This window comes from Zalophus californianus, chromosome 5 (assembly GCF_009762305.2).
Source record: "Zalophus californianus isolate mZalCal1 chromosome 5, mZalCal1.pri.v2, whole genome shotgun sequence".
Taxonomy (NCBI): Eukaryota; Metazoa; Chordata; class Mammalia; order Carnivora; family Otariidae; genus Zalophus; species Zalophus californianus.
The window spans coordinates 106680885-106708214 of record NC_045599.1 but is presented as its reverse complement, the minus strand read 5'-3'; the positions used below and the strand labels follow the sequence as shown (position 1 = coordinate 106708214).

Sequence of the window (27330 nt, the reverse complement as noted above, 5' to 3'; positions counted from 1 at the left end):
TTTAGTATGAAGAGCCTACTCTTCTAACATGTATCACATATATGTAGCAACAAATACACATGTTCATATTTATTTTTCACCTGTAGATATGCTTGTTATGTAGGTCACGTGGCGTACATATGTATGGTATACATACACACATTATAGACGTTAGTTAAATATATAGATAAACATTACATACGCATGGATCATTGTGGAGATGGGTGTATATATACTGTTATAAAGCCATACTGTTAACGTGGGCACTGTGTATCCTTTTAAAGTACTTAGACGTAAAGGTAATGGGAAGACATTGAAGGGCTTCAAACAGGGGAGTGACAGGATCCGATTCATGATTTACAGGACAGTGTCAGGAGGATGAGCTCGGGGGTGGGTCAGACAAATCCACTGTTTATGGGACGAGACACATCTGTGAGTTCTCTGCTTGGAGGTTTAATTCAAAAAGACATTCCAAAGAGAGAGTTATGCAGCCTGCTCTCCAAGACCTTCAGTGCTCACAGATAGCTCACCTTGCCCATACTCCCAGCCTAAAGGAAACAGGCTGACTGTATGAGGAAGGGCAGGATTATCCCAGTTGGCCAGAGCGCAAGCATGGCCGATGAATTCTTAACGCAGTTCATTGTTCTTCCTGCTAACTTGTTTGATGGGAGCTGATCAGAGGTCAAAGCACATTTAAAGTACTTGTATTGTATCATAGGCTTGTGGCAGAGATTGTATTTAACCAAACAAAGGAGAGAGCTGATATGAAATCAATATGCAGAGTGCCTGTGAGCTCTGGAGGAAGGTAATGTGCTTTTCTTCCTTGGCTGTTAAGTGTATCTCAGCTGCCAAGGAAAATGACTTTCTCTCTCAACTTCCTATCTGTCTAGCTGACTGGTTATTGGGAAGTGTTCAGGCTCTAGTGCTTCAGCTGTGTTTAATGAGAGCATCCTTGCATGAGAGACTGAGAAAGTTCCTCTGGCTAATTCTTCCTCCCAGGACTCTGAAAATCTGTCTCTCCTTAGCAGATTCAGAGCACAGATGTCTGGTGGGGCAAGGAAGGGTGCCAGGGCCTTGGATTTAGAAGGCGTGGTCTCTCCTTGCCTTTGGGAACAGGAACTTATGCTAGAATATCAGAGGTGAGAAATGTACCAGAGACACTCGTGTGCAAGGCTGTGCACCCTGACAGTGGCGCAGAACATTGGGACCATACATGTTCCAAGGAGAGTCCTTCCCTGAGAAGTAGAGACTTGACTTAACCCTTGCAGGATGTCAGTGGGTGACGTTAGGGCAAGCAAGGGAAGCCGTTCTTGTTGGGAGGAGACCATGTCAGAAGCCATTCGTACTCTCGTAGTACAGCCTGGCAACTGAACTTCAAAAACTTAGTCCTGTCACTTGAACAGTTGGGGGATATAAAATGAATTACAGGAGGGGAGTTGAATTGATTGGTTGTTAAAATGAGCCCTTTCCTCTTTCTCGCTCCCATCTTCTTCCTGCCTTCCTGCCTTCTGTGATCCTCAGTCAGACCAATTACAAGTGCGAGAAGCCAGTGTGGGGGAAAGTCTTTGCTACCACAAACCGCAAGTGAGCTGACACACAAGAGCGAATGCAGTCCTTGGGAGATGAATATATAATCCCCTTCCATATAGTAGCATTTAGTTAGATCGGAATACTTGCGCAGGGTTTTTCCTGGTTTCGGTTTTGGGTGTTACTGTTTTTTGTTTTGTTTTGTTTTTGCCATCTTATTTGATTCTCAAAACCACCCTTAAAGGTACTCAGGTTGAGGGGGGCAAAAAAGAAAGAAAAGAAGTCACCACCTTAGAAATTAAGAGATGGAAGCCTGTGGGAATAAAACCGCCCATCTGAGGTTACCCAGTGAGAGTGTATTTCTGCCCTGATGTCATGCCCTGCAGTGGGATAAGTCACCCCAATCTCATACCTCTCATTGATGGTGGTTAGGCTTCTACTGTGAGTATGGCCCTCCCCCCAAGGACCATGAGGGATGGTATAGAAAGTTCTAAAAGACTGATTATGATCTCTGAATATTTGCCTGATAGTTATGTTAGGTGGTCATTCTAAAGCATGAGTTTTTCTTTTTTCTGCTATAGACCCCTTTGAAAACATTGGATCTCTTCTCAGAATTATATTTTTAACCCATTATGCCGGATGACCAAAGAAAGCCAATGACACACGGTTAGCAACATATAAAATACAATTTTGTGATATAATAATATAGATATTTGTTAAAACATCTAAAAATATCTAGTTCGAGGCAGAATAATCACCATCATTTCAAAGTAGTGATGAGTATAAATGATGTTTTGAGATGTGTGCAACAACTTCACTGTCATAGGAAATAATCTGTGATTTCTGTTGGTGAGAGGGTCCCAGAGTGATAATTACTGCAGATCATTTTCTACATTCTAATAAAAGGAAATGCTATATTTCAGTTAAAGATTAGTGAAAATAATGGTATAAAATCTGCCTTTTCAAAGTTCACAGACCTACTGAATTCTATCTCTGTGACTCCTTGGCATCTCCAGGTGAAGTCCCCTGTCTTTTTTTTTTTTAAGATTTTATTTATTTATTTGAGAGAGAGAGAATGAGAGATAGAGAGCACGAGAGGGAAGAGGGTCAGAGGGAGAAGCAGACTCTCCGCTGAGCAGGGAGCCCGATGTGGGACTCAATCCCGGGACTCCAGGATCATGACCTGAGCCAAAGGCAGTCGCTTAACCAACTGAGCCACCCAGGCGCCCGTGAAGTCCCCTGTCTTAACATTAATGCTTAGAGAGCACTTACTATGTGCAGTCTCTATGTTAAACTGGGGATTTAGCTAGAATATAACAAGAATCAGACATGATTCCAAACTCTGAGATATGTCTGTATCATATCATATTATATCATTCATGTTTAGTATCATGGGCCACCTGTCTCATGCGGAGCTCTGGGTCATTAAATCCTGGGGATGCAGTTAGCCTGGAGCTGACAGGGGGAGGGTGTTACAACACACTAGGACCAGATAGTGGTTCTCAACATGGACAGTTTTGCACCCTGCCAAGCCAGAGATACATGACAGTGTCTAGAGATATCTTTGATTGTCACAAACTTGGGTGGGTGGGGTTGCTAGTGGCATCTGCCAGGTAGAGGGTGGGTATACTACTCAACATCCTGTAGTGCACAAGACAGCTTCCCCACAACAAAAAATTACCTGGCCCCCAAATACAGAGTTTGAGAAGCCTTGAACCAGAGGGAAGGTATAGAGAGCACTGAAGTCCCACTGTAAATAAACTCATGTGTCTCTGGTTCTGTGCCCTGGTTCTGGTAACATTCTTCCACCCTCCACAGTGCCTGATGTCAGGCCATATATACAGCAGGGGTGCTATGTTAGCCGATGGTGAGGGGTGACCCTGCTGCCTCTCTAACTTAGGGCTTGGCTCCAAAGTAGTGGCAGAAGCAAGGAACTCAAGATGGGAGCTCAGCAGGAGATGGCTTTTTGGCATGGGGAAAAGAGAAATGACCCAAGCAGGGTTTGAATCTCTGCCCCCTATTCAGAGCAGCGTGATGGCCTGCTTTTGTCTGTGAAGTCAGGGATCCAGCAGCCTACAGAAGACATCCCTAATAGGAAGCTCCGTTTCTTCTTGGTAACAGCATAAATTATGCCTGTCACAGAGGATGGATATCCATTCCCTTCTTTATGTAATCTCGTAGTTAATGTAGACCTTAAAAGGCATTTATGAAATCACGGACTTTGTTAAGCACCTACATACTTAGCACTAATAGGTGCTTAGCACTAATAGGTACCCTTCACGTTTATTACATTGCTTGTTTTTGATGCTTCCCCTACATTCCTTTCCACTGAGAACCAGGGTTGTTTCCTCCGTTACAAAAACCTGTTATTGGGACAAAAGATAGGCTGCATCTGTCATCCGAGGCATTCGGAACGGCAAATGCTGAGTTGTGTGTTATGTGTTGGAAGCATGCCCTGTAAACTACCCTAGGAATACAGGTGTGATCTTGGAGTTGGCTGTGCTTCCTTAAAATTCTGAGATGTGTTGCAATTGGTGGCATTTCCCTCTCCTCCTTTAAGGCTGCTTTGGCCCAAGCCTGAAATGGTTCCTCAAGTTATGATCAGTTGCCTGGTGGGAGGATGATTTCTGTGGGGTCCCCGGGCTCTGAATGGATAAGAGGTACGTCAGCTTCATCCATGTAGTGAGCTTTCTCCTGGGGCTGTTTCCATTTGTCATGAAAATCTGTAAGGAGTTTTTGCATCTCCTGAGTAAGAACATTCAGAAAAAATGACACTGGGCTTATTGATTTGTTAGCGTCCAGTGTCCCTAAGTGGAACCTTGGGGTGGGACCTTTGGGGAGCTTTAGAAATACGTATAGAGAGAGTTTAATGACTTAGAAGAAAGTCTTGCTCTTAATCTTAAATTAATCATATATTTTTTACTACTCTGACTTTAAGAGGACATACTTACAAAAGGGGCAGTTTGTAAAGAGTAAAAAGGAGCCTTTATTGATCCAGGAGGATTCTCTGATCTGGGGCCATTTGTCACTAGCATTTGCACTTTGCCATCTAAGTTGAAAAGCTCATCCACCTCTCATCTGGTCTTCATGATAAACTTGAGCCATAGGCTGGGCAGTGAGTTACACTCCCCTTGTAGATGCAGAAACTAAGCCCAGAACAGTCAAAAGGTTTAGAATCACATAGTAAGTTTGGGAAATCTAAGATGAGGATGGTAGAGCGTATATTTCTTAATGTACAGGAGTTTTAATATTATTCTTCCATTACTGATGAGAACGTGGACTAGGGTTTATTTTTTAAAATAAGAGATAGCAAAAAAAAAAAAAAAAAAAAAAATAGTACCTGGGATCAGGCGTCCATGGGAGCTTAAAGCTGACTGCCATTAAGCAGAAGATACCACCATGACAGCTTTTGTCTTTTCCTTCTGCCCTTCTCTCAGCTGTTCTACCATTCCAGTCACCAAACCACAGAAAGGAATTAACCAGAATGTTTTGAAGTCTGCTTACTCAAATAAGGGAGCAACAGGCAGGCCCCACATTTGATTCAGTGGGGAGAAGAGGGAAGAGGTAGATGTGTTTGAATGTATCACAGGATAGGCTTTCCATGGGAGTCCTCAAAATGCACCTTCCAGACCTCAGTCAGATCTCAGGATCAAGTCCTGGTGCCCCTGCTTACTTGAGGCAGGGTCATAAGCAAGTCAGCAGCCCCACCGAGCCTTTGGTGCACACTGGGAGTGGGTGCACAGTCCTGCTTTTCCGGATAGTCGCTGTAGGAATTAAGTAATAGAATCCATGTACGGCTTACCGCAGTTCCTGAGATATACTAAATTCTCAATAAATTAACTATTTTTTATCACCTAGAAAATTAATCATCTCTGTCAAAACCTCAGTTTCCCCATCTGCAAATGAAGGTAATAATAGTATCTAACTTGTGTTGGTGCAGTGATAAAATAGCATGATGTAGTGAAAGTGCCTGAGTAATGTTACCAAATCATTGCTCTTCTTAGAATCTTGAACATTTTGGGGCGCCTGGGTGGCTCAGTCAGTTATGCTTCTGCCTTCGGCTCAGGTCATGATCCCAGGGTCCTGGGATGAGATTGGCCTCCCTGCTCAGCAGGGAGCCTGCTTCTCCCTCTCCCTGCCCCCAACTCGTGCTCTCTCTCTCTCTCTCTCTGTCAAATAAATAAGTAAAATCTTTAAAAAAAGGGGGGAATCTTGAACATTTCCTATAAGCCAGCACTTAATATTTAAAATATCCATGCAAATAATACTTACAAAAGAAAAATTCTCATTCCTCAATATATCAACTGGCACAAACTTGAGCAATAAAAGCCAAAGTAATACTGTTTAAAAAAAGAAAAAAGAATTGTAGCAAAGAAACACAAGAATGGCTCTCTGTCTAGTGAATCACATAATGGGAAAAAAGTTGGGCCAAGCATGAGATCATAAGGGAGCCAAGGACTGCATCATAAGGAGACAATAAATAGGAGGAGAGCAGTAGGACCACAGAAGAGTGAGTTCATGCTTTGGAAGAATATGTTCACAAGGTTATCCAGCCACCCATAGAGGGCAATAGAAAGGATTCCCCTGGGAAAATCAGTAGTGTCAAAATCATAAAGGACTTTTCTGCATTTCGGGCTTATCAGATGTAAACAAGCTGATGGACCCATACAAGGCAAGCCATCGCCTTTTATTTCTTAAATTCCAAGGGATGTTAAGGTGGAATGGCTGAGAGAAGGTTGCAAAGATACAGTAATCCAGGCCAGGGCTCTTTTTTCTTAAAGGGCCAGAGGGTAAATGCTTTAGATTTGTGAACCACAGGTTCTTTATCCCAACTCCTCAGCTCTGCCGTTAGAGTGGGAAAACAACCACAGACAACGCATAATGAAATTTTGCTTGACTGTTCCAACAAAACTTTGTGTAAAAAAAAAAACAACAGACTGTGGAAGGGATTTAGCCCTAAGGTTATAGTTCACTAGTCTCTGGTCTAGGCTATGGTTCTGTTACTTTTTCATCACTCTGTGAAATCTGATACCAAATACGATTTCCAAAGACTGAAAATCTTTGCCTGGATTGTGAGAGGTTTGAGAGCGTGGACTTCCTCAACACTGAATCTTCAGTATCTTTTGTAATGCTTGGTGCATAGTAAAGGAAGGATGGATAGGTGGATGGGTGGGTAGACAGAACAACACATGGATGGACAGATAGACAGTGGTTTATGTCTGTTGCTAAACAGGAACATTACCATTAACATTCAGTGCACTCTTACTGTGTTCTGGGCACTTTGCAGAGTGCTTTCCCTGTGTTCCTGTTATGAACAGCAAGGCCTCACAACAAACTAGGAGGTAGATACTACCTAGCTCATCCAGTACTAGTACTTGGTGTAGTCCTGGCCTTGTTAAATGCTCAACCTTAAATGAGTCACTTAACTCCACTCCCTTCATATATGTGTGTATTAGAATTTAAAAGTATGTATGAAAATCTCCATCAACTGTAAAGTGACATTAAAAGATGAAATCATTGTTGCTTTGATCAAGCTCTTGTGCGCATGAACAGACTGAAGTGGTCCAGCACAGGAGTATCATACCCTAGGTGTGTCCTGCCCCAGCTGGCTGTGGAGAAATTAGCCAATACTAGGGCAAATTGGGGGTGGAGGTCTGTAGATGACTGTTTAGCATCTTCTCTCTGGTCCCTAGGGCATTGCCTGACCCACAGTAGGCACTAAATAAATATTGATTTAAAGGAGGAATGAAGGCATAACATTTTTTCCTAACAGAGGAAAAAATAAGTAAGAAATCCCCCTGCCCAGGCCAGCAAGGACGGTGTGTCCATAAAATACTCTGAGTGTTAACTTAATAGGTAGCCCCAGAGACGGGGATATAGATCACAATATAAAATAATGGGAAATGCCTGATCTACTTACTACTGTCTTGAAAGCTGAAACATTTTCATAATGGAGAAAAAAGGCATTTTTCAGGACAACTTGGTAATTCATCTTTATTTTCTTGTATACACAGTGCATTCCATTTGAAAAGAGATGCTAATGCGTTTACGCTAAAACATATGGATTTACAGCCTGGGATAAAATATATTCATAGGTAGTATACCTTGGTTCTTTTTATGGAAAGGGAAGAATCAACTGGCATCAGATTAGTATTGATTAACTGTCACTTGGATTGATAAAGCAGCACAAGATACACTTAGGAAATACCCAAACCGAGCTCTACAGATTTGGGTTATGACACTTGCTTTTTTTCCCCCTCTCTAAAAGATAATTGGTTCAATATTTAAGAACATACTCTTTGGCACTGACTGAATAATTCAGACCTCATGGACACTGTTTTATGTTGTTGTTGTTGTTTTTCCCTGTGTGACATTGGCACTGTTTATAGGAATAGAGGAAAAAGCTATAAAAGGCTCTCGAAGTGTGCTTGCCCCTGGACTGTTGAGAGAGAGAGAGAGAGAGAGAAAGATGCTAAATGCCCTCAAAGCTGTCTTAGACCAATTCAGCCCAGAAGGCCACTTGAGCACACTCGCTTTCACAACTCTTGTCTGATAGTGAAAATTGACTGGCTTCTGTTGCCCTCTGGATTTCCATTTCATATTGAGCAGGCATTTGAAGTGGAGTCATATAGGAATAATGATCTCTTGCAAAAGGCAGACTTGTTTGTGGGCTCCAGAGAGTGGTGCTCCTTGCTTTCATGATGAGGAGTGGTAGGGACAATCATGACAGAGACTTCTCCACCCGACAGGAAAAGCGTGCATTATTCAGGGTGCTTCCAATTATCAGTGACAGAAAGCAAAATTAATCAGGGTTGAGGAAAGTTTTTTTTTTTTTTTTTTTTTTTTTTTTTAAAGAAGAAAGGAGGGTACTTGCTCACTCACATCGTTGAAAATTCCGGATAGGGCCAACTCTGGTGCTTTTGACATCTTATCCTGGGCACAGGGTTTCTTCGGGCAGCTCCTTAGCAGACAGTATCTGAAGGGAGAGACAGTAACACCCTTGTCCAGACAGCCATAGCCATCACTGGGGGGAGAGAGGTAATGGGCCCTGCTTGGATAACACGCTCTCAGAGCAAACTCTCTTTCTGGGGAATCAGACACTCTGATTGACCACCCTGGGTCACATTCCTTTCCATATGTTTGTGGGGTGTGTGGGGAGAACCATGTGATTCTCAGCCCTGGTACATTGACCCAAAGCAAATAATTGTTCTAGTATCGGATGGGGAGTGAGGGAATGTTAAACAGACAAAGACATTGCCACCGTTCAACATTTTTCCTTGCCTCATGCACAAATGGGACATCTTCTCTTGAAATTCTTTCTTCAGACTTTGTTTCTTGCTAAAGTCTCAACAATTTGCAATGACCGAAGGACACAGGTGAAAATGAAACTTCCTTTTTTTTTTTTTTAATGTTGCCCTGTCCTTTCTCCATAGCTTTGTTGACTAACCCTGGTTGAGTACCAAGTCAGGGTTTGATGCCTGTTATAGAACATTGAAGCCAAAGGGCAGTAAGATCGTTACAGTTGCTGTGGCTTGGATTTAATGTAGCAAAGTAAGTGAACTGGAATGTCTCCATCACCATTCATAAATGAAGAACTGCCTCCCAAGTGGCATTTTCTCTCCAAAGAGGCCGAGCTCACTTCAGGCTGCGGATCTACATTTAGTCAAGTGTTCTGAGATCTGTGTCAAGGAAGCTCCCAGAATGCAAGTGTTACCCCTGCACCTCAGAGGCCATGTGACTTCTTTTTACCCTGCTCCGCTCACTCACATTTTCCCGTGGGGATGCTCTTTCTTGCGTACCTTTCAACATGGCTGCCATCCCTACATCTCTGTTTCAAGGTTAAAAATGTAAGCCAGGGGACTGGTTTGTCTAGTTTCTTATCACAGCTCTATTAGCTTTGTAACAGCAGGTTAGGTTATTACCTAGCCTCCTTATGCCTCATATTTCTCAACCATAGGGTTATCATGAAGATGAAAGGGAAGGACTGTCTCTCTGAAAGCACTTAGCATGATTGTCAGTTAAGTGTGAGTTGCTATTGGCTAGTACCTATCATTCACTGAAACTGTCCTCTGGGGTGCTTGGCTTCAGTTTTCAAGCTAGAATCTGATTGGTCAGGTGTGGACAGGTGGCAGTTCAAACAGAAGCACCTAGACAACCCCTCAGCAGAGAATCATCTATAACCAACCATCACTACTCCTTGGTGGTCTTTTCCTGGAGGAGATTTTTAGAATATGACTCCATTCCCAAGCTCATGATGGAAGAAATAACACTTTGAGCAAGAAGTTAAGGATGTGCTCTGCAGCTAGATGTACCTAAATTCCCATCCTGGTTCCCACAGTCACTCTCTGAAACCTTTCTCTTCTCAGTTTTGTAATCTGAAAACAGGGAGATAATAATAGCATGTGCCTCAAATGGATTCAGTGAGAATTAAATGAGTTAATCCATGTGAAGTGCTTAGAAAAATGCCTGGCAAATAGTAAGCACTTAATAGGTATCAGCCAATGAAATGACTTTCATTCCCTCAATGTGACTTCCAACTCCCACAATAGTCTGGTAGGAAATTCTATCTCCATCATGACTGGGTTGCTTAAGAATCAAGAAAGTACATATAGTGTCAAGAAAATATGTCTCTCCCACTCTCTCTCTGTCAAATAAATAAATAAAGTCTTAAAAAAAAAAAAAAAGGAGGGGGGAGCTCCTAGTTGGCTCAGTCAGTTAAGCATCTGCCTTCTGCTCAGGGCATGATCCCAGGGTCCTGGGATCGAGCCCCGCATCGGGCTCCCTGCTCAGCGGGAAGCCTGCTTCTCCCTCTGCCACTCCCTCTGCTGTGTGTGCTCTCTCTCTTTCTCTCTCTGTCAAATAGATAAATAAAATTCAAAAAAATATATGGGCAAGACTATTCAATCTTGGTCCGTTAAGATCACCTCTTCTATCCTCATTTTTCCAGCTTGTGGGATCAATTGCAAGGAAGTCAACTCCCAACTTGCATGCCATGGAGAGGGCCCAGGAATCTTTGCTGAGGCTGTGGCCTCCTATGCCAAGGGTCCTGCTTTCCAGGGGCATGACACAGCTGTGCTCTCTGAGAGTTTGCCACCTCCCTAGGGATGATTCTGGTCTTCAAAGGACCTTACGTTTTGCAGTTATTCTAAGTCAGGAGCAAAATCTGCCTCTCCTCTTGGCATCCCTCCAAGGCACTCTTCTCTGTCCCCTCCCTGGGAGGGTAGCCAGCACACTCTCCACTAGGATTAAGCCTTCATCAAGGGCAGGAATAGCTGTTGATTTAAGGCAGCTCTGCTTTTGATCCACTGAAAACCTTCCATCATGTAACTTAACTGCATCTTGCTAAGTGAAAGAAGCCAAACCCAAAACTATCTACGGAATAACTCCATTTATATGACATTCTGGAAAAGGCATCACTGTAGGGCCTGAGAACAGTGGGAGCCAGGAGTAAGGGCTTGAGGGAGAGATTGACTACAGAAGGGTAGTGCAAGGGAAGCGAATTTGCAAAGTGCTAAAATTTGCTGTGATGGCTTATGGTGGTAGATACATGACTGCCTGTATTTGTCAAAACGTACAAAACTATGGACCATAAACAGTACCTTTTACTTTATGGAAACAAACAAACATCAAAGACATGCAGAGTGTCTGGCTATCTGCTTGAAGTTGAGGAGAGAGAAAAATATGGGGAAAACAGGGGTACCTGGTGGCTCAGTTGGTTAAGCTCAGGCCATGATCTCAGGGTCCTGGGATTGAGCCCCATGTCGTCGGCTCTCTGCTCAGTGGGGAGTCTGCTTCTCCCTCTCCCTCTGCTTCCCTCTCCACCTGCTTGTGCTTGCGTGCTCTCCCTCCCTCTCTCTTTCTCCCTCCCTTTCTCTCTGTGTCAAATAAATAAATAAATAAATTATTTATTTATTTTAAAAAAATATGGAGAGAACAAACACAAATCAATATTTTTAAAAATTATCAAGCCCCAGACAAAGATAAAGAGGTGGACTAAGCCTGATGATGTCATGGTAAAATGTTGGGCTTTGTGTTGTAGGAAACAGGAACTTATCAAAGCTTGTAAACCAGACAGGAGACCTGGGACACTTGGGTTCTGAGAAGTTGCACTGACAGAAATAAATTGGAAAGGTTACAAGAGAGCTGCTAGAAAGAAGGGAGACTATACCATGGAGACCACAAAGCTACAGCCTTAACAATTTACTTTCCTGGACAAAGATGTATCAGGCTATAACAGTGGTGTAGCTGCTACTGACCAGCTCAGACCTCTCCCCTCTAGAAGTTTCTGCTTCATTCCACAGCTTTTCCTGCCTAACTGAAATTGAATTCAGAACATCGAAGTTCATGCTCCTTGTCTAGGAAAGAGCAAAGACTCCCATGACCTGGTCCTTACATTATGGTGAAGGCAACACACACTCAATGAACCATCTCACCAGATAGAATGAGTGCTCATCCACCATCTCAGTTATGCATTATGGAAGCACAAAAGAAGGAGCAATTAGTGATAACTGAGAGAGCACCAGGGAAAGTTACGTCATGGAGGAGGCATTTGAGCCAGGCCTTAAAGAATTTGATGCACTAAAAAGCAAACATACAAAAGTACTTTCTGACTGAGAAGGTGGAATGAGAAAACTATTCCACTCAGCAATCAATGAAAAGATACTTCCTGGGAAGGTACAGTAAGAGTGGTTTCCAACTTTTGATCATTTGGCTTATGGCAAAGGAGTTCTAAGTGAAGAGTATGACCATCTTAAAGGGTCAGTTTGCTTCTCTCTCCCCGGTCTTGGGTGGAATGGTATTGAGCCTCAGGCGGGGCTGAGTAACAGAAGTCTCATAAAGTGGCTCAAATGAATAACTAGGGACTTGATTATCTCTCGTAAGAAGTCCAGTGAGGGGCACCTGGGTGGCTCAGTTGATTAAGCGTCTGCCTGCAACTCAGGTCATGATCCAAGAGTCCCAGATTGATCTCTGCATGGGGCTCCCTGCTCAGTGGGGAGCCTTCTTCCCCCTCTCTCTCTGCCCCTCCCCACTCCTTGTGTTCTCTCTCTCAAATAAATAAATAAAATCTTTTAAAAAAAATAAAAAGAAGAAGTCCAATGAGGGACAATTCCTGGTGGCTTACTGGTGTCTGGGTCAACATATCTGAAATGCTCTTGGTCTTTGTCTCATGGTTGGAAGGTGGCTCTCACAGCTCCAGATTATGTTGATAATCAGAGAGAAGGGTGGAACCAACCACATCTGTATCTTCCTATTAAAACAGAGACAGCTCACACGATGCCCCTCCCCAGTAGGTTTCTATCTACATGTCATTAGACAAAACTGGGTCCTAAGAGCCACCCCCAGCTTCAAGGGAGTCTGAGAAAGCAATTATTTAGCTGGGTACTTTGCTTCCATGAATAATAGCAATATTTTGTTGGCAGGGGAAAATGGATGTTGATAAGTAACATGCTATCCATACTAGGGATAAGGTAAAAATCATTCCATCAAAATTACCCTTTAAGTCACGTGTAAAATATGCCTATTTTGAGGCTTGCTTTCATAATAAGATTGTATTCTGAAATTAAAGTGTTCCAGTGTTTTAAAGCACTGAGACATCCACTACTTCTAGTAAGATTTCAACTTGCTGGCCCTCACTTTTCAAGTCCTCATCATCTTCATCCCCTGTAAATGACTTTATAAGTCCGTCCAATTGTTTTTCAGACTGTGTTTCTCCATGGTCCTCAATTAATGTTTCAATTTCCTTCTCTGTAGGAAAGCATCACCCCCCACCTCCTCAGGTACAGGAACAGAGCATTCCATGTGTTTTTCAATGACCAGGAAGCCCTTAAAATCATGTGTGTGTTGTTTTCTTAGGTCTCACCAGCATCCATGGAGTCTCAGAGTCCTGATTGCTTTCACACTGGGAGAGACACTTGGAAACTGAGATCTTGCCTAAGGAAAGAGTGTATTCAGGGCTCCCATTTGACACTCACTCTCAGGTGAAAGGGCAGGCAGCATGAGTTCTGGCCTTAACTTGACCGTGTACAGTTCCTATCAATTCTCCCTCCCCATCTCCCCTGCCCTGTTGGCCTGATTCTGGCCACCTGTCCCTGCAGGGGACCTGGACGGGAATATGGGCAGAAGGCCGAATTCATCTCCTTCATGGGACACACAGTGTGTTGTCTTTGCCACTCTTCTTGCCGAGCAGCCTCCCCAGTGTGTTGCTTGTGTTCCAGTGTTCGTGTTCATATACCATCCTGACTCAGAGCCCACCTGTTCTGGCGTCCCATCTCTGTGACACAAACCCAGTGAGTTGAAGTTATTTGTTTTACTGTGTGGTTTTATTTACTATCAAAAATAGTGTAGTCATAAGAAACTGAAATGAGGTTGCTTGCTGCTTGGATGATTCCTTTTATATTTTTCAGTTTTGGCTTAATGATACACTGAGCATGAGTTCTAGTCTATTGGTTTCTAAAGTAGAGTCTGTTTAATTAAACTACTTGTCTCTTCATATCTTGCCAGAGTATTTTTTCCACATGAATCTTTAAATTGCTCTGTGGTTTCACCTTCTACAAAAGTATATAAAACGTGTACCTTGATGGTATGGCCAGTTCAGTTAAATAGTTAGGGTATTTGAAAGGGAACACATCTTATTTTGTTCTCCTAATGGTTACCATTCAAATTATTTAATGATATTCTTCTGTCTTTCTGGCTTTATCTTCTATCCTTATCATCAACATCATCTATTATAATAAATAATATATATTATTTAGTGAGCACTTTGATGTACTAGGCACGCATAGCACTATACATGTATACATATATGTAGTGTTATATATACGTGTATGTGTATATTATATATATATATATACACATATATATGTAGTACTATTATTATCCCCATTCCACACCATATATATATATATATATATATATATATATATATATATAAATACACATACACACACAAAGTAATGTACTGTTATTATCCCCATTCCACAGATCTGGGAACAGGCTAGAAGAAGCTAAATAATTTGCCTGAAGTCATATTCCTCTTCACAGTCTTCCTGTACAGCCCTGAACTTGTTACATTTTATTCATTGTACATGTCTACTAAAGTCCCCACTCTGGATGAACCCAAATATCCACATTATGCGTACCTGTATCCGGGCAACTGAGCACACGTGCCTCTACCCAGCCTGTGCCATAGAGCGGACTGTTGTTCCTATAAAAGTTTGGTTACTAACCAGAGCTGGATCTTTAAACTCTGATATCTAATATCCAATATCTAATATTCAGCTGTCTTGCTATAGTTCTTCTGTCAAAAGTAATAGCTCTTGCTTATAACCATTTCTTCCCTTTCTCTCCAGTTCTTCATAGAATGGCTGCTATGGTATAAAAGACCTCCATGTTGCCAAATTTCATGGGCATTTTAATTCCTGTCCTACCCCTAAGCACCAATTAACATAAGTAACTCCTTCTGCTTTTTTGAAGGACTTTTTTCTCTTGTCTGCCTGTGTTACCCCATTCCTAGTCTTCTTCCTCCCTCTCTAGTTTCCTCTGAAAGTTCATGTTCCCATCCCCAACTTGAAAGGTTGGACTCCTTTAAAATTCTGACTGTGGCTCTCTTTTCATATCACTCTCACCATTTCTTGGATCATGTCACCCATTCTCTTGGTTTCCATAATCACCTGTATTCCAAAAATCTCTGTACCAGTGGTTTAGAACTCTGCCTTGAGTAGTATACTTGCGTATCCCATTGCCTACATGAACATCTGAGTCTGGAAACTCCATCGATACCTTTAGTTCCACATAACCAACATTGAACTTGAGCTCTGTGCCCAAACCTGAACATGTTTTACCCCCTTCACCTCTCATATCATCCTAACCTTCTCAGTAGTTCTCATGTTCACCCTTGCCATTTTTCGCATTATGAGTTACTTAGTTTAGGCCACCATCCTTTCTTACCTGGCTACTGAAATAGTCCCCTGATTTGCATGCATTTGCTCTTGATCCCCTGTACTGCATCTTATAGAGTGGAGTCAGATCCTGTAACTATGGCAATTAGATTTGTTTGGAAATAACAGACAACCCAACAAACAGTGGCTTAAACAAGTCTGGGGGTTCTTTTTATTATGTAATAATGATTCCAGAGGTATGCTCTGTAGGGCTTACAGCAGAACAGCATCATAAAGGAATCAGAATCCAGCAATGTAGCTTTTACTCTCATGGTCACATAGGGCTGCTGTGCCTCAAAGCATTGCTTCTGTATTTCAGAGAAGGAAGAGTAAAGAACAAAAAGCCTTCTTTGTTAGGCTTTGCTTTTTTTATTTGGCAAGAAAATAGCTCCCCAGACACTTGTACCTACATTTCACTGGCCCAGGCTGTATCACACAGCCACTTAATGCTGCAAAGGGAGTCTGAGAAGTTCAGCCATTTGGGTTTCCAGCCTCTGTGGTAGACAAATGCAAGGGAGGATGCACTGTGCTTAAAATGGGGGCAGCCAACCCGTAGTATCTGCCACCATAGTATTTAAAAAAACACATCTCCGAGCATAATCATTCTCCTGTCTAGATCCTTTCAATGGCTTCTTTTTCCTATTAGGATAAAATTCTCAAACTTTGCCCTGGCCTGAATGTTCCTGTGTGACCTTGCCCCTGACTACCTCGCCAGCCTTATCTTATGCCAGTCTCATTCTTTCCACTGTAGCTACACACATCTCCTTAAAAGCAGCGAGCCAGCTCTTGTGTCCCCCTTCCTGGTGCCCTCTCTCCACCAGCCTCCATCCAAACCATCTCTGCTGGACTAACTCCTGCTCCATCTTGAGATCTCAAGTGTCTGGCATTTCCCCAGAGCAGCGCTCAGGGTCCTTCACGCCTGGGCAAGATGCCTGCTCAGAGCTCCAGCAGCTCCCTGTCCTAGTCAAAGCATTTACAACAGTGTTTCTCAACCTTTTTTTCATTATCACCCTTTTAAGGAATCATTCCAGACATGTTTTTCTTCCTAATCACTTCCCTCCCATGCAACTTATGTATCACAGACAGACTGTATATCATTGTATGTATTGTATGTATATCTGGACTTTGTACTTAGAGAAAGATTTCTTGTGCCTCCAAGAACCCACTTTTGTACCTTTGGGAGCTGCCTCACCCCTTTTAAGAATACATGACTTACAATAATTGTCATTACAAAAATCAGTTTAAATATGTTCTCTAGCATCTGTCTGTCTAACCACTATAAAAGTCCATAAGGGCACAGATCAGATCTTCACACTCAGTATTGCCTTAGTACCGTGCCAGGTACATAGTAAGTAATTGTTAAATGTTTATAGACAGTGAATGTTAGCACACATAGAGTGGCTAGAGACTTTATATATTTTTTTGAAGTTTTTATTTGTGAGCCTATAAAAAGAAAAAGTCTGAATCTGTTTTTCCCACAAAACCATGTATGGAGTAGGCCCTCCACAAATATTTGTTAAATGAATGAATTATCTGTACTTTTTGGTCAGGAGAATCTGCCCTAATTCCTAAAAAGAAAATATTTGCTATGTATCCTGGAAACGACTTGTAATGACTACAAATGTTTTGCATTAGTGGTTTATTAAATGCCACCAGCAGCCAGGGAGACACAATGGGATTAAATTACTTCAAGTGACTTTTTCCACTCAAAATTTCTGTCTCGCATCCGTCTGTTGCTCATGTTGGAAAGGTTTTCAGAAGCTGACAACCACCTTCAAAGTGCTTAACCTTGAAATTTGTGAAAACTCTGCAACCTTTCTCGTTACTCAGTGCATTTTAAATCCGAGATTAGACATAACCCAACTCACTTCCTTAAAAAGAATTTTTCACTGCATATTACCATTTGGAGAAGGCCAACATTTCATGTTATGAAATAAATAGAAAACCCCTGTTTCTGAGGAATTTCCCATGATGAGTGCTCCCGTGATAGACTCTTACACCTACCACGGATAACATGCCATAGAGATTGCTTTTCAGGAAAATTGGCCTCAGACATTAAAGAATATTTAAATATTAACATGTTTAATTTAAACATGTTCTCTAGCCTGGACTTAGGCAAAAATCCTGTCTCGTGTGTTTAGAAAGCTTTTAACCAATAGGAGATATATGAATATGTGTTTAGCTAAAACTTTGGAGTAATTAGAAAATTATGTTACACAGAAGACAATGTTCGTTATTCAATAAATTACTATATTATTCATAATTGTTTTTAAATACTGCTTGCTTATAAATACTTCGGGAGACTTAATTTAAAGTTTTTTGTCACGTTGCCTACACCCTCATAAGAAAAATGTAGTCAGATTCAGAGCAGCTTCTTTAAGTAAAGGCAATTTCAGTTGCAATTAAAATATCAAATAAGAAAAAAGCTGGATTTCACTGGACATGTATAAGGTTGCCATGGGCACCTCTGACTTTGAGTATTAATCATTTGGTTTTGACTATCCATTTCAGCTCTTCCCCTGGGCCCTCTGGTACCCATCGTTCTCTTTCTTGTCCAGCACATCACCAGATCCCATTGGCTTTCCACTTAAATATCTCCTAAACCCAACCACATTTCTCCATCTGTACTGCCAATTCTCTGGTCCAGCCTACCACCCACCCTCTCCCTGAGCCACCTCATCTGTCCTTGCCCTCCCACAGTGTCTTTTCCATGATACAATGTCTCAGTCAGCTGCTACTGCTATAACAGACCACTATAGACTGGATGGCTTAATCAACAGGAATTTCTCACTGTTCTGGAGCCTGGGAGCCTGAGATCAGCATACCAGCACGGTGGGGTTCCAATGATGATTAGAGTTTCAACACGTGAATTTTAGGAAGATACAAACACACAGACCATAACACGCTGGCACAGTGATCTTTGAAAAATGCCAATTTGGGGTCATATCCTGGTGGCTCAGTTGGTTAAGCATCTGACTTCAGCTCAGGTCATGATCCTGGGGTCCTGAGATCCAGCTCTGCGTTGGGCTCCCTGCTCAGTGAGGAGTCGGCTTGTCCTCCCCCTCCCTCGGCCCCTCCCCCTGCTTGTGCGCTCTCAAATAAATAAATAAATAAATAAATAAATAAATAAATAAAATCTTTAAAAAGAAAAAAAAATGCCAATTAGATCAAGCCAGATCTCTGCTTAAACCCTTCACCATAACCCACAAGGTTCTGAATTACCCAGGTCAACTCACCTCTCCAGTCTCATCCCATGCTGCTCACCCTTGCAAAATATGGTCTAGCCACACTGATCTTTATTAACTTCAACTTCCCAACCATGATGTCTTCACATTATCTTTTCTACTGCTACTTCCTCCTCTTAACTAGTTCATTCCGAATCACTTAACAAATATCAACAAAACTTCACTTTCTCAGGGAAACTTACGTGCCAGACCAGGATGTGACGCCAAGTTGTATTGCAAAGACATTTTTTATTTTCCTTTCAAGTCTTTATCACTAGCTGAAAGTATTATATATCTTTATTTGTGAGATTATTTAATAACTAATTATTTAAACTAATAACATATACTACTAGAGTACACTACACTCTTCTAGACTATGGACTCTGTGTCTCTCCGGCTCACGTCTAGAGCCTCCTGCTCAAAACATATTTATTAAATAAATTGAATGTTGGGTTTATCAAACACAAACCAGTGTTCCTCTCCTGGTCCATTGGGTTGATCCAACCAAGTTATCTGGAGGATTATAAAACAGCAGGGCTGGAAGCAGCCTTATAGATCATCTAATCCCCACCCTCAATTTGTATAACAAATGGGGAAGTAAGACCAGAGGGCAAATTGCCAAAGGTCATATAATAAGCTCATAAAAATCACTAAAAATCAGGTCTTTGGTTTTTTAGTTCTCTGATATTTCAGAGAAATCAAATCATTCCTTCTCCTATGTTTCTTATCACCATTGTTTAGATTGAAATCCTTTCTCTATTTTTTAATCTAATATTGGTATAAAAATATATCCTTATCCAGTAAAATATGGTTGTTGTTAAGGGTTGTCATTCAGATTATATCTACCCGAGCACATGAATTAGAACACTTAAAATGTTTTGACTTCGGACAGTGGTGATTAGATATTTTAACTCTGCCTTTTGAACCTGTTGAATATTTTGGCCCCATGATTTAAGCTCAAAGATGAATTTTAGTCTATGTTCATTAATACAAAACATTAATCATAATTATGCCAATCTTAATGAAAGTACATCTAGAAAGAACTTACCGGGGCAAACTCCATTAAGCTAGCTTAATTCCTTAATCAATGTTCTAAACAGCACACTTAAGCCATTTCTGACCTTTTTGAAAGTTTTTCTTGCAATTGTTGTCTAAAAGATCAGTTCCTCTCCATGTACACCAAAGATTTGATTCATCGTCAGTTTTTCTGGTTCCAGTTACTATTCATAACTTGTAGCATAGTATTTCTTCCTTTGTGTCTAATGCTTCTCTTGAGTCCAATTTTCTTGTAGCACATTTTGCAGATGTGACTCTGCGTCCCAGGATTTGGTTCATGGCTGTTTAACATATACACGCTTAGGCACTTTAGTGTTTATTATTTTTTATAAAAATTGAATTTTCCCCAATTTTTGAAGTTTTAAAGAGTTATGAACCAGGTTTTTGTTTTTTCAGTTAAATTTTGCCATCGACCATTTTATCTGTGAGGTTTATTTTCTGGTGAGTAGTTCTTCCAGTTAAATGCAGCTTGAATTGGACAAAAGTCTGTTTGCTTTATTTGTTTCCTCTGTAAACACTGGGAAAGTTTTTAGGATATATATATATCTCAGGGTTGCTCTTTTTTCCTGATAGGAAATAGAGGTGGCTCAAGACAATCATCTGTTTAGATTAGATTGTTACCTGATGAAAGTTTCAACTGGAGGGGAAAACAGTTTAGCCCTGATATTTCTCATCCTCTCTTATTTTATAGCTGAGGAAGTTAAGGGCTAGAGAAGAATTCTGGTTTGCATGAGATAACGGAGATAGGACTGGATCTCAGGTCTCTTCACATCCAGGACACTTTGAGGGGAAGTCACCAAAGCTGAGTATACTTTTCAGAGAGGAGAAGCTGGCTTTTTGTTACTATGGCAATGGAGTGCATTTGAGATGTTTTGACAAGTTTACCCCCTACCTGTACCACAAGGAAAAAAAGAGCCGTTGAGCTGATCTTTATGGTGATTTAAAATACTTTAGATAGATCCTGTCACATGATTTATAAGTTCCTAATTGATTGTGTGAAATTAAGTTATTGGGCAGAGAACCAGCTAATGGAAACACATTGACAAAATCATTTTTGAGGGACATTAATGGAACTTAAAGCTGAAATGGCTTTATGGATTTTTCACTCAAACTGTTTATGAACATTTATTGCCCGTAAATTATATTGTGTCAAAAGAAGGAATCAGTAGGTATGGCTTTAATAGAAATCTTTTTGAAATAATAAAATTGAGAATAATTTATTATCTTAGAATGGATAGAGGATAGGATGGGAGAATTCATCCTGATGAATGTTTGTCCACTCTGCAGCTTTTGGGAAAGTGAAAAATGGTGTGAAAATCACAAGCCTGATAGGACTTGGAAAGAAATGGTCTTTGTGAAAGTATTAATATCTCCTCTCATTGCACATGTGAATTGTTTTTAGAAGAGAGGGGATGGGTGATTTGGCAAGTGTTACTTGAGGGTATAAACATTGATATTTGTTCGTATCTCATAAAAAGATGAGCAAGTAGGGAGTGATATGATCTGCTGAAAAAGATGGCCTAGAGTAGTGGTCACAGGCATTGGTTCCAGAGCCAAGAGAGTTCAAATTCTGACTCCCCCGCTTTGCTGCTTAACCATAGGAAAATTTCCTGACTTCCCTCAGTCTCAGATTCCACATCCATACAAACAGATATGCATAGTCCCTACCTCATAGGGTTATTCTGATGATCAAATTAAAATAGTTTCAATAGTTTCTAGTTCATAGTAAGTGCTTTAAAAATGTTATTTTTTAAGAGTCATAAAGGACCTGGATAAGAGGAGGAAAGAATAGGATTCATAAATATTTTAGTACTACTAGAAATATTTTATTGATTATCATCTGCTGATTGCTATGTGCCAGAGATCTCATTCAATCTCCCAAGACCCCTAGGAGATAAAGTTACTATTAATATCCCTTCTTTTCAGAGAAGGAATCTGAGCATCTTGGAGATTGGGTTTCATGCCCAAGGACACTCAGATAATGAAAAATTGTGGTACATTCCCCTGAGAAGTCATATCTATGAGCCTCTTTCCCAGTATGGATGGCACATATGGGCCCCCATCACAAAAGTCCATCAAAAACAAAGTCAGAGGGCATTGGGTGGATGGTGGGAGCTAAGCGATCCTGAATGTCTTGCCCTTTACTTTCATCACACTTCCAGAGCCTATCCATCACCTACGTCCTCTAACTGTGAGAGCCCAGACCCCTGGATTTTGCTGGCTTGCCATTTTGTGGATGCCACACTGTCCGGGCATTCAGAAAACAAGGCACTAGGGCATGCTGACTACAAGTGGGTCCTGGAGTCAGATGCCTGCATGTGAATCTCAGTTCTAGCACTCACTAGCCATGTGACTGTGAGCCCCATGTTTTTTAGCACCACTTGTCTTGTAGGATAAGTAGCCTTCTTGGTCTGGGGAAGAAACTACAAGCCTTAATCTTATTTTACTTTAAAGAGATATTTGTATTTAGCCCAAATAATATTCTTTTATTAACATAGCTCTTTTATTTTAAGAGGTTAAAATAGGTTGGATTTTGGACATTCATTAAACATGTCATGTAATACATGAGGAGTTTCATAACAGTAAATTAGTACTCCCATAGAAGTGGTAGTACCAACTAGAAATAAGTCTAGTGGAAATCTTCAGAACCTAAAATTGAATCTGTCTATATTCTGTATATGACCATCCCCCTGTTCACATAGAGCTTAGGATCTTATTGAAGAGATGGGATGAATGTCTGTAAAGTAAATAAAAATCCCAGTAGTGTGTGCTTAGTGCCACATAAGTGTTATAGCTGTGTTACAGACATTTATTGAGAACCTACACTGTGTTAGGCAATGGAGATAGGACAGAGAATAAGACACACTCCTACAAAACACTGGGCAAATGGGATTGTCCATCTGAGAAAGCTAAGGACCCATGTCAGGTATTCAGATACCATGGTCCTTCCACAAATGTAGAGTGAGCACCTGTAATGTATTGCATGACTTTATGTAACTTTTCTTTATCCCCCATGAAATTGCTCTAAAAGGATGACCCAGCTAGGGGGGCCACTGGCTGCAATAGAGTAGTTCCTTCTTGAGCTTAGTGTGGCCAGATGTTAAGTAGCAAGTGAGGTGTTGTCAGTGTAACTGACAAATGGAGAAACAGGCTCAGCACAAAGTGTGGATGGAATAAAGAAAATGCTACAGGCTTTTGAGGTTCATTTTACATAAGAAAATGTCATTCCTCATTCTTGGATAATTGGACTGAATAAATGCAATATATGTCATTATATATGTACATATTTTACATAGTCAAAAGTGTGAAATTGGTATCCTTTGGCTTCAGAGGCCTTATAATAGGAGGGTGCATGAGATATCAGTGAAACATAAAGCTTCACAACATTTTAATACCAGTTCAAATAATGAAGGTTGTCTATGAGCAGTACTACTTGCCATGTGGGTAAGTCACACAATTAAGGCTGATTTCAAAAGAGGTAATGCTCTTTCTCTTGCAGTTTTCATAGAATTCTTCGTAGAGGAAGGGGAGATATGAGATAGAACTAAAGAGTGTATACAATGTATATAAACAGAAATAACTGACCTAGCCTTAATCCGGTGTATTAGTGTTCCTTTTAATTATTAAAAAAAAAAAAAGTTCCAAAGGCTAAGAATAAGCATTTTTAAGAAATAGAAGGGGAAGGGATCTCAAAGGAAGCCCCTGTTAACTGTAGTAGTGATGGATGGGAGCTGTTTAATAACAGGTTTGAGATGATACTGAGAGATGGTGGCTGAGGCCATGCTCTTGGGTCACAGACAATTTAGAGGCACATCCCAATGTGTTACTCATTGTCCTGTGACTTCTGCCAACCTGTTTTACCCACTAGGCATCCTCCACACTATCTTTGGTCTAGGTGCTCCTCAAAGGATCACAGAAATGTTGGAGATGTGGAATGCATGCTCTGCAAAACCAGATTTAATATATAGGTAACAAAAGCCACATTATAGTCTATAATCCAACCCAGTATTATTCAGTTACTGTATTAGGTAGGGTTCTTCAGAAAAACAGAACCAATATGGATCTAAATGTAGGAAGAGATTGGTTTTAAGAACTTGGCTCATGTCATTATAGAAGCGAAGAAGTCCCACGACCTGCTGTGTGTAAGATGGAGACCCAGGGAGGCTGGTGGCATAATTCAGAGTGAGTCCCAAGGCTCACTAAGAACCAGTGGTCAGTGGTGTAGATTCCAGTCTGGGTCTACAGACTTGAGAACAAGGAGTGTTGAGGGCAGGAGAAGATTGATATCCCAGCTCAAGCAATTAGGCAGGAAGGGCCTAATTCTTCCTTCCTCCACCTTTTTTTTGGTTAAGATTTTTTTTTTTTTAATTTTTATTTATTTGACAGAGAGAGACACAGCAAGAACAGGAACGCAAGCAGGGGCAGAGGGAGAGAGAGAAGCAGGCTTCCCACGGAGCAGGGAGCCCAATGTGGGGCTCAATCCCAGGACCCTGGGGTCATGACCTGAGCCAAAGGCAGACGCTTAATGACTGAGCCACCCAGGTGCCCCATTCCTCCACCTTTTTGTTCTATTCAGGCCCTCAACGGGATTGGTGGATGCCCACCTGCACTGGGGAGGGCCATCAGCTCTGCTACATCCACTGCATCACATGCCACTCTCATCTGGAAACACCCTCACAGACACACCCAGCAACCATGTTTAGCCCAATATCTGGGTACCTCATGATCCAAGTCAAGTTGACACATAAAATTAACCACCACATGTATAAAGAACACAATAAAGTTTAAATCACAAGGGCAAAATAATATGTGCATAATAAGACAACATTCTTATGAAATTTACATCAAAAAAGTTGTATTTAATGGAGACTATGGGTACATTTTGATCTATTTGACATGATGTGGTTTGGGGTCTTAAAAAGTAAAAGTGTCTACGGGCAGAAAAAGATCTTAAATGTGCCCACATGAAATGTCTCTTTGCCTACTGCAACTGTCTGTAGGGTTGTTGCAGGGGAGAATTTAGCTAGTACATCTGGAGTACACGTGATGGTTTTACTGAAGATGTTAGCTTAGACTAATAGTTATCATTCACCAGGACATTCTTTTAAATGACCATACATAATGTTAAGTTGAAGCATTTTTTTTCTGATTTTATTTGCAGTAGTCTGTTACTGGTATCAAAAAGATTAAATACTTTCCAAAAAAAAAAAAAGATGAAATACTTTTATAGTTGCTACACAAGTTCATTTAACTAGACGCATCAGTATGCTAGGGTAAATCTGGATTTGGAAGAACCGTGGTTAATGGAAGATTTCTAGACATAACCCTGCAAGACGATTCTAGAAATTGGCACATGAATACAAGATGTTATTCTGCCCCTTTTTGTGGCATCAAAGAACTACACCAAAAAAGGTATAAAAATAAACACCTTTCCTTCAAAGTGCAGGATACTGCCTGGCTAAGTTTAATTGAAAAACTAATATCCAGTGCAATTGTCTGTGATAAGCTGAGGCTTAAATGATTTGAAAACACTCTGGGAGCAGACAGATCAGATAATCACCATCTTTATGGCTGGGAGGGTTCAGCTGGTGATGACAAGTTGTAAAGATAAAAGCTTATTGCAAAGGCAAGAGCTAAATGTCTAGATTGGGTTGGGGAATCAATGTTAAATAATACTCAAAGTGTAAAAAGCAGTGAATGCCAAATGATCTCTCATAGTGTTCTGTTTTGTTTAACTTTTCAAGATGATAGTGCAGAACTTTATTTACTGAAAACTTGTTTCCTTAATGTCATTAGGTGGATGCCTTAAAGTGTTAGGGTATCCTCCACCATCCACCCACTGCCTAGATATTGGATGTGTTCTGTGATTTGTGCCCTGCACTGCAATCAGAGGGCATCAGCTGCTGCTTTTCAAAACATCTCCAGTTGGGTGACTATTAATAGTTGATGAGAGACAAGAGTTAGATTGTGCCATTTCTTAGGCATCTTCTTCTTCTTTTTTTTTAAGTCAACATGGTATTTGCCTCATGGCCTCACTCTGATCTCCGCAAGAACACTTTCAAAAGAAGTACCTTGTTTTTTCAAAAGCTGTTTGCATGAGTTGATTCAGTGCTCCCTTATCATGGAGTGAAAGCCAAGGGCAAAATATGCGCTTTGGGTTGTGTGAAGGATTCACCCTACACTTAGCTCCACTCACTGTGTTGTGTGTGCCCCCAGGTGACATGTCCAAACTCTCCAACCTCTGTTTGCTTTTTTCTTTTGTTTACAGGAGCGGAGGGCACAGTGTTCCCTAAATCTATAGAGACACCTAATGTCAGGGCAGACCCCTTCAAGGAACTAAGGTAAACTTCTGACTATGGTTTGCATTGATTAGTGGCTATTTCCTTTGGGCAACTGGCTGATGATCCATTCTGAGCATTTGGAATGTAACAGTGTCACAACATGAATATACAAACTGGTAGAGATTAGAAAGGGTGTGAAGATAAGCTACATCCAAGAGAAAATTCTCTCTGAGAAGAAGACTGAGGGTTTGGAGGAAGAGGTTGCCAGCCTTGTAATTAGGAGATTCGGGATTCATTCATTCACAGTGTTTTGTTTCCTGCTGTGTTTTGTGGTACCCAAAACCTAACCAGTTACACAACTAGTCAGTAATTGGTACTGATCAGCCCAAAGAAAAGTGGTACCTGAAAGAAACTGAACTCTAAAAACTATACAGATTTTTGCTTGTGTATGACAAGCTCTCCATCACTTGGACCGTTAATGGTACTAGAACTACTTTCTGTGAATATTCCATGTACTGGTGTTAATCTTCAAATATCCATAATTGTGCTGCCTTTAGCAGAAAAAGGCTCTGAGATGCTGTGTACTTAGCACCTACAACTAAAGAAAACAAAAAAGAACAATAGGTACAGACAGAGATAAAGATACGACCTAAAAACCATCCCTGGCTCCAAAAAGGAAACATAAAAAAATGGTATTTTGAAACAAATATAACTATATGTTTTGCTATATATGATGCAGGTAGGCCAGGAGCCAGAGGGGGCTCCCGCAAAACCCAGCTAAGAGGCTCCTTGGCTTCATGCAGGATAGGAATCAAATGCGAGTTGGGGGAGTGAAAGCAGAATTTATTGAATAGCAGGAGGGACAGACAGAAAATAGCAGATGGAATGGAGTTTCTGGGAGACTCAGAAAGGAAAGGAAAAGGAGTCTCAATGTCACTTGGGGTTAGGGGCTTATATTGGAAAGAGGTCTAAGGTGTGTGTTCCTCCAGGAATCCAGAGTAGGGTCTGATCAAAGGCAAGTGTCAGGCGAACAGCAGGTGTCATTCCACAAATCACTCAGGTAGGTAGTGTTGATGCCATCGTTGGCCAAGGTATGTCAGAAGCTAATATCCTGGGACATGTTTGGGATCCGGCTCTTCTTAGATGTTATCAGGTGTTAGGGACCTAGGACAAAACTCAGAGAATGATTAACTCGCTAGCTTCCCCCTTGAAGTGGGAACATAGCTTCTTTGGCTAATTCAGAAACAGGACCTAGCAGAAAAACAGCAGACATGGAGCCCATTCTAAAGTGGAGTCCCTTCAGCTTCCCTACCTCACCTATAGTCA

At 41.1% G+C, this 27330-nt stretch overlaps 1 protein-coding gene across 1 annotated transcript in view; it reads left to right on the top strand.

Moving 5' to 3' along the window:
- SGCD (sarcoglycan delta) overlaps positions 1 to 27330 on the top strand; it is a 386661-nt gene that overhangs the window by 250623 nt on the left and 108708 nt on the right. The window contains exon 6 of the mRNA XM_027606658.2: positions 25992 to 26064. Within this exon, the coding sequence (XP_027462459.1) occupies positions 25992 to 26064 (73 nt within the window). The remainder of the gene's footprint in view (positions 1 to 25991; positions 26065 to 27330) is intronic.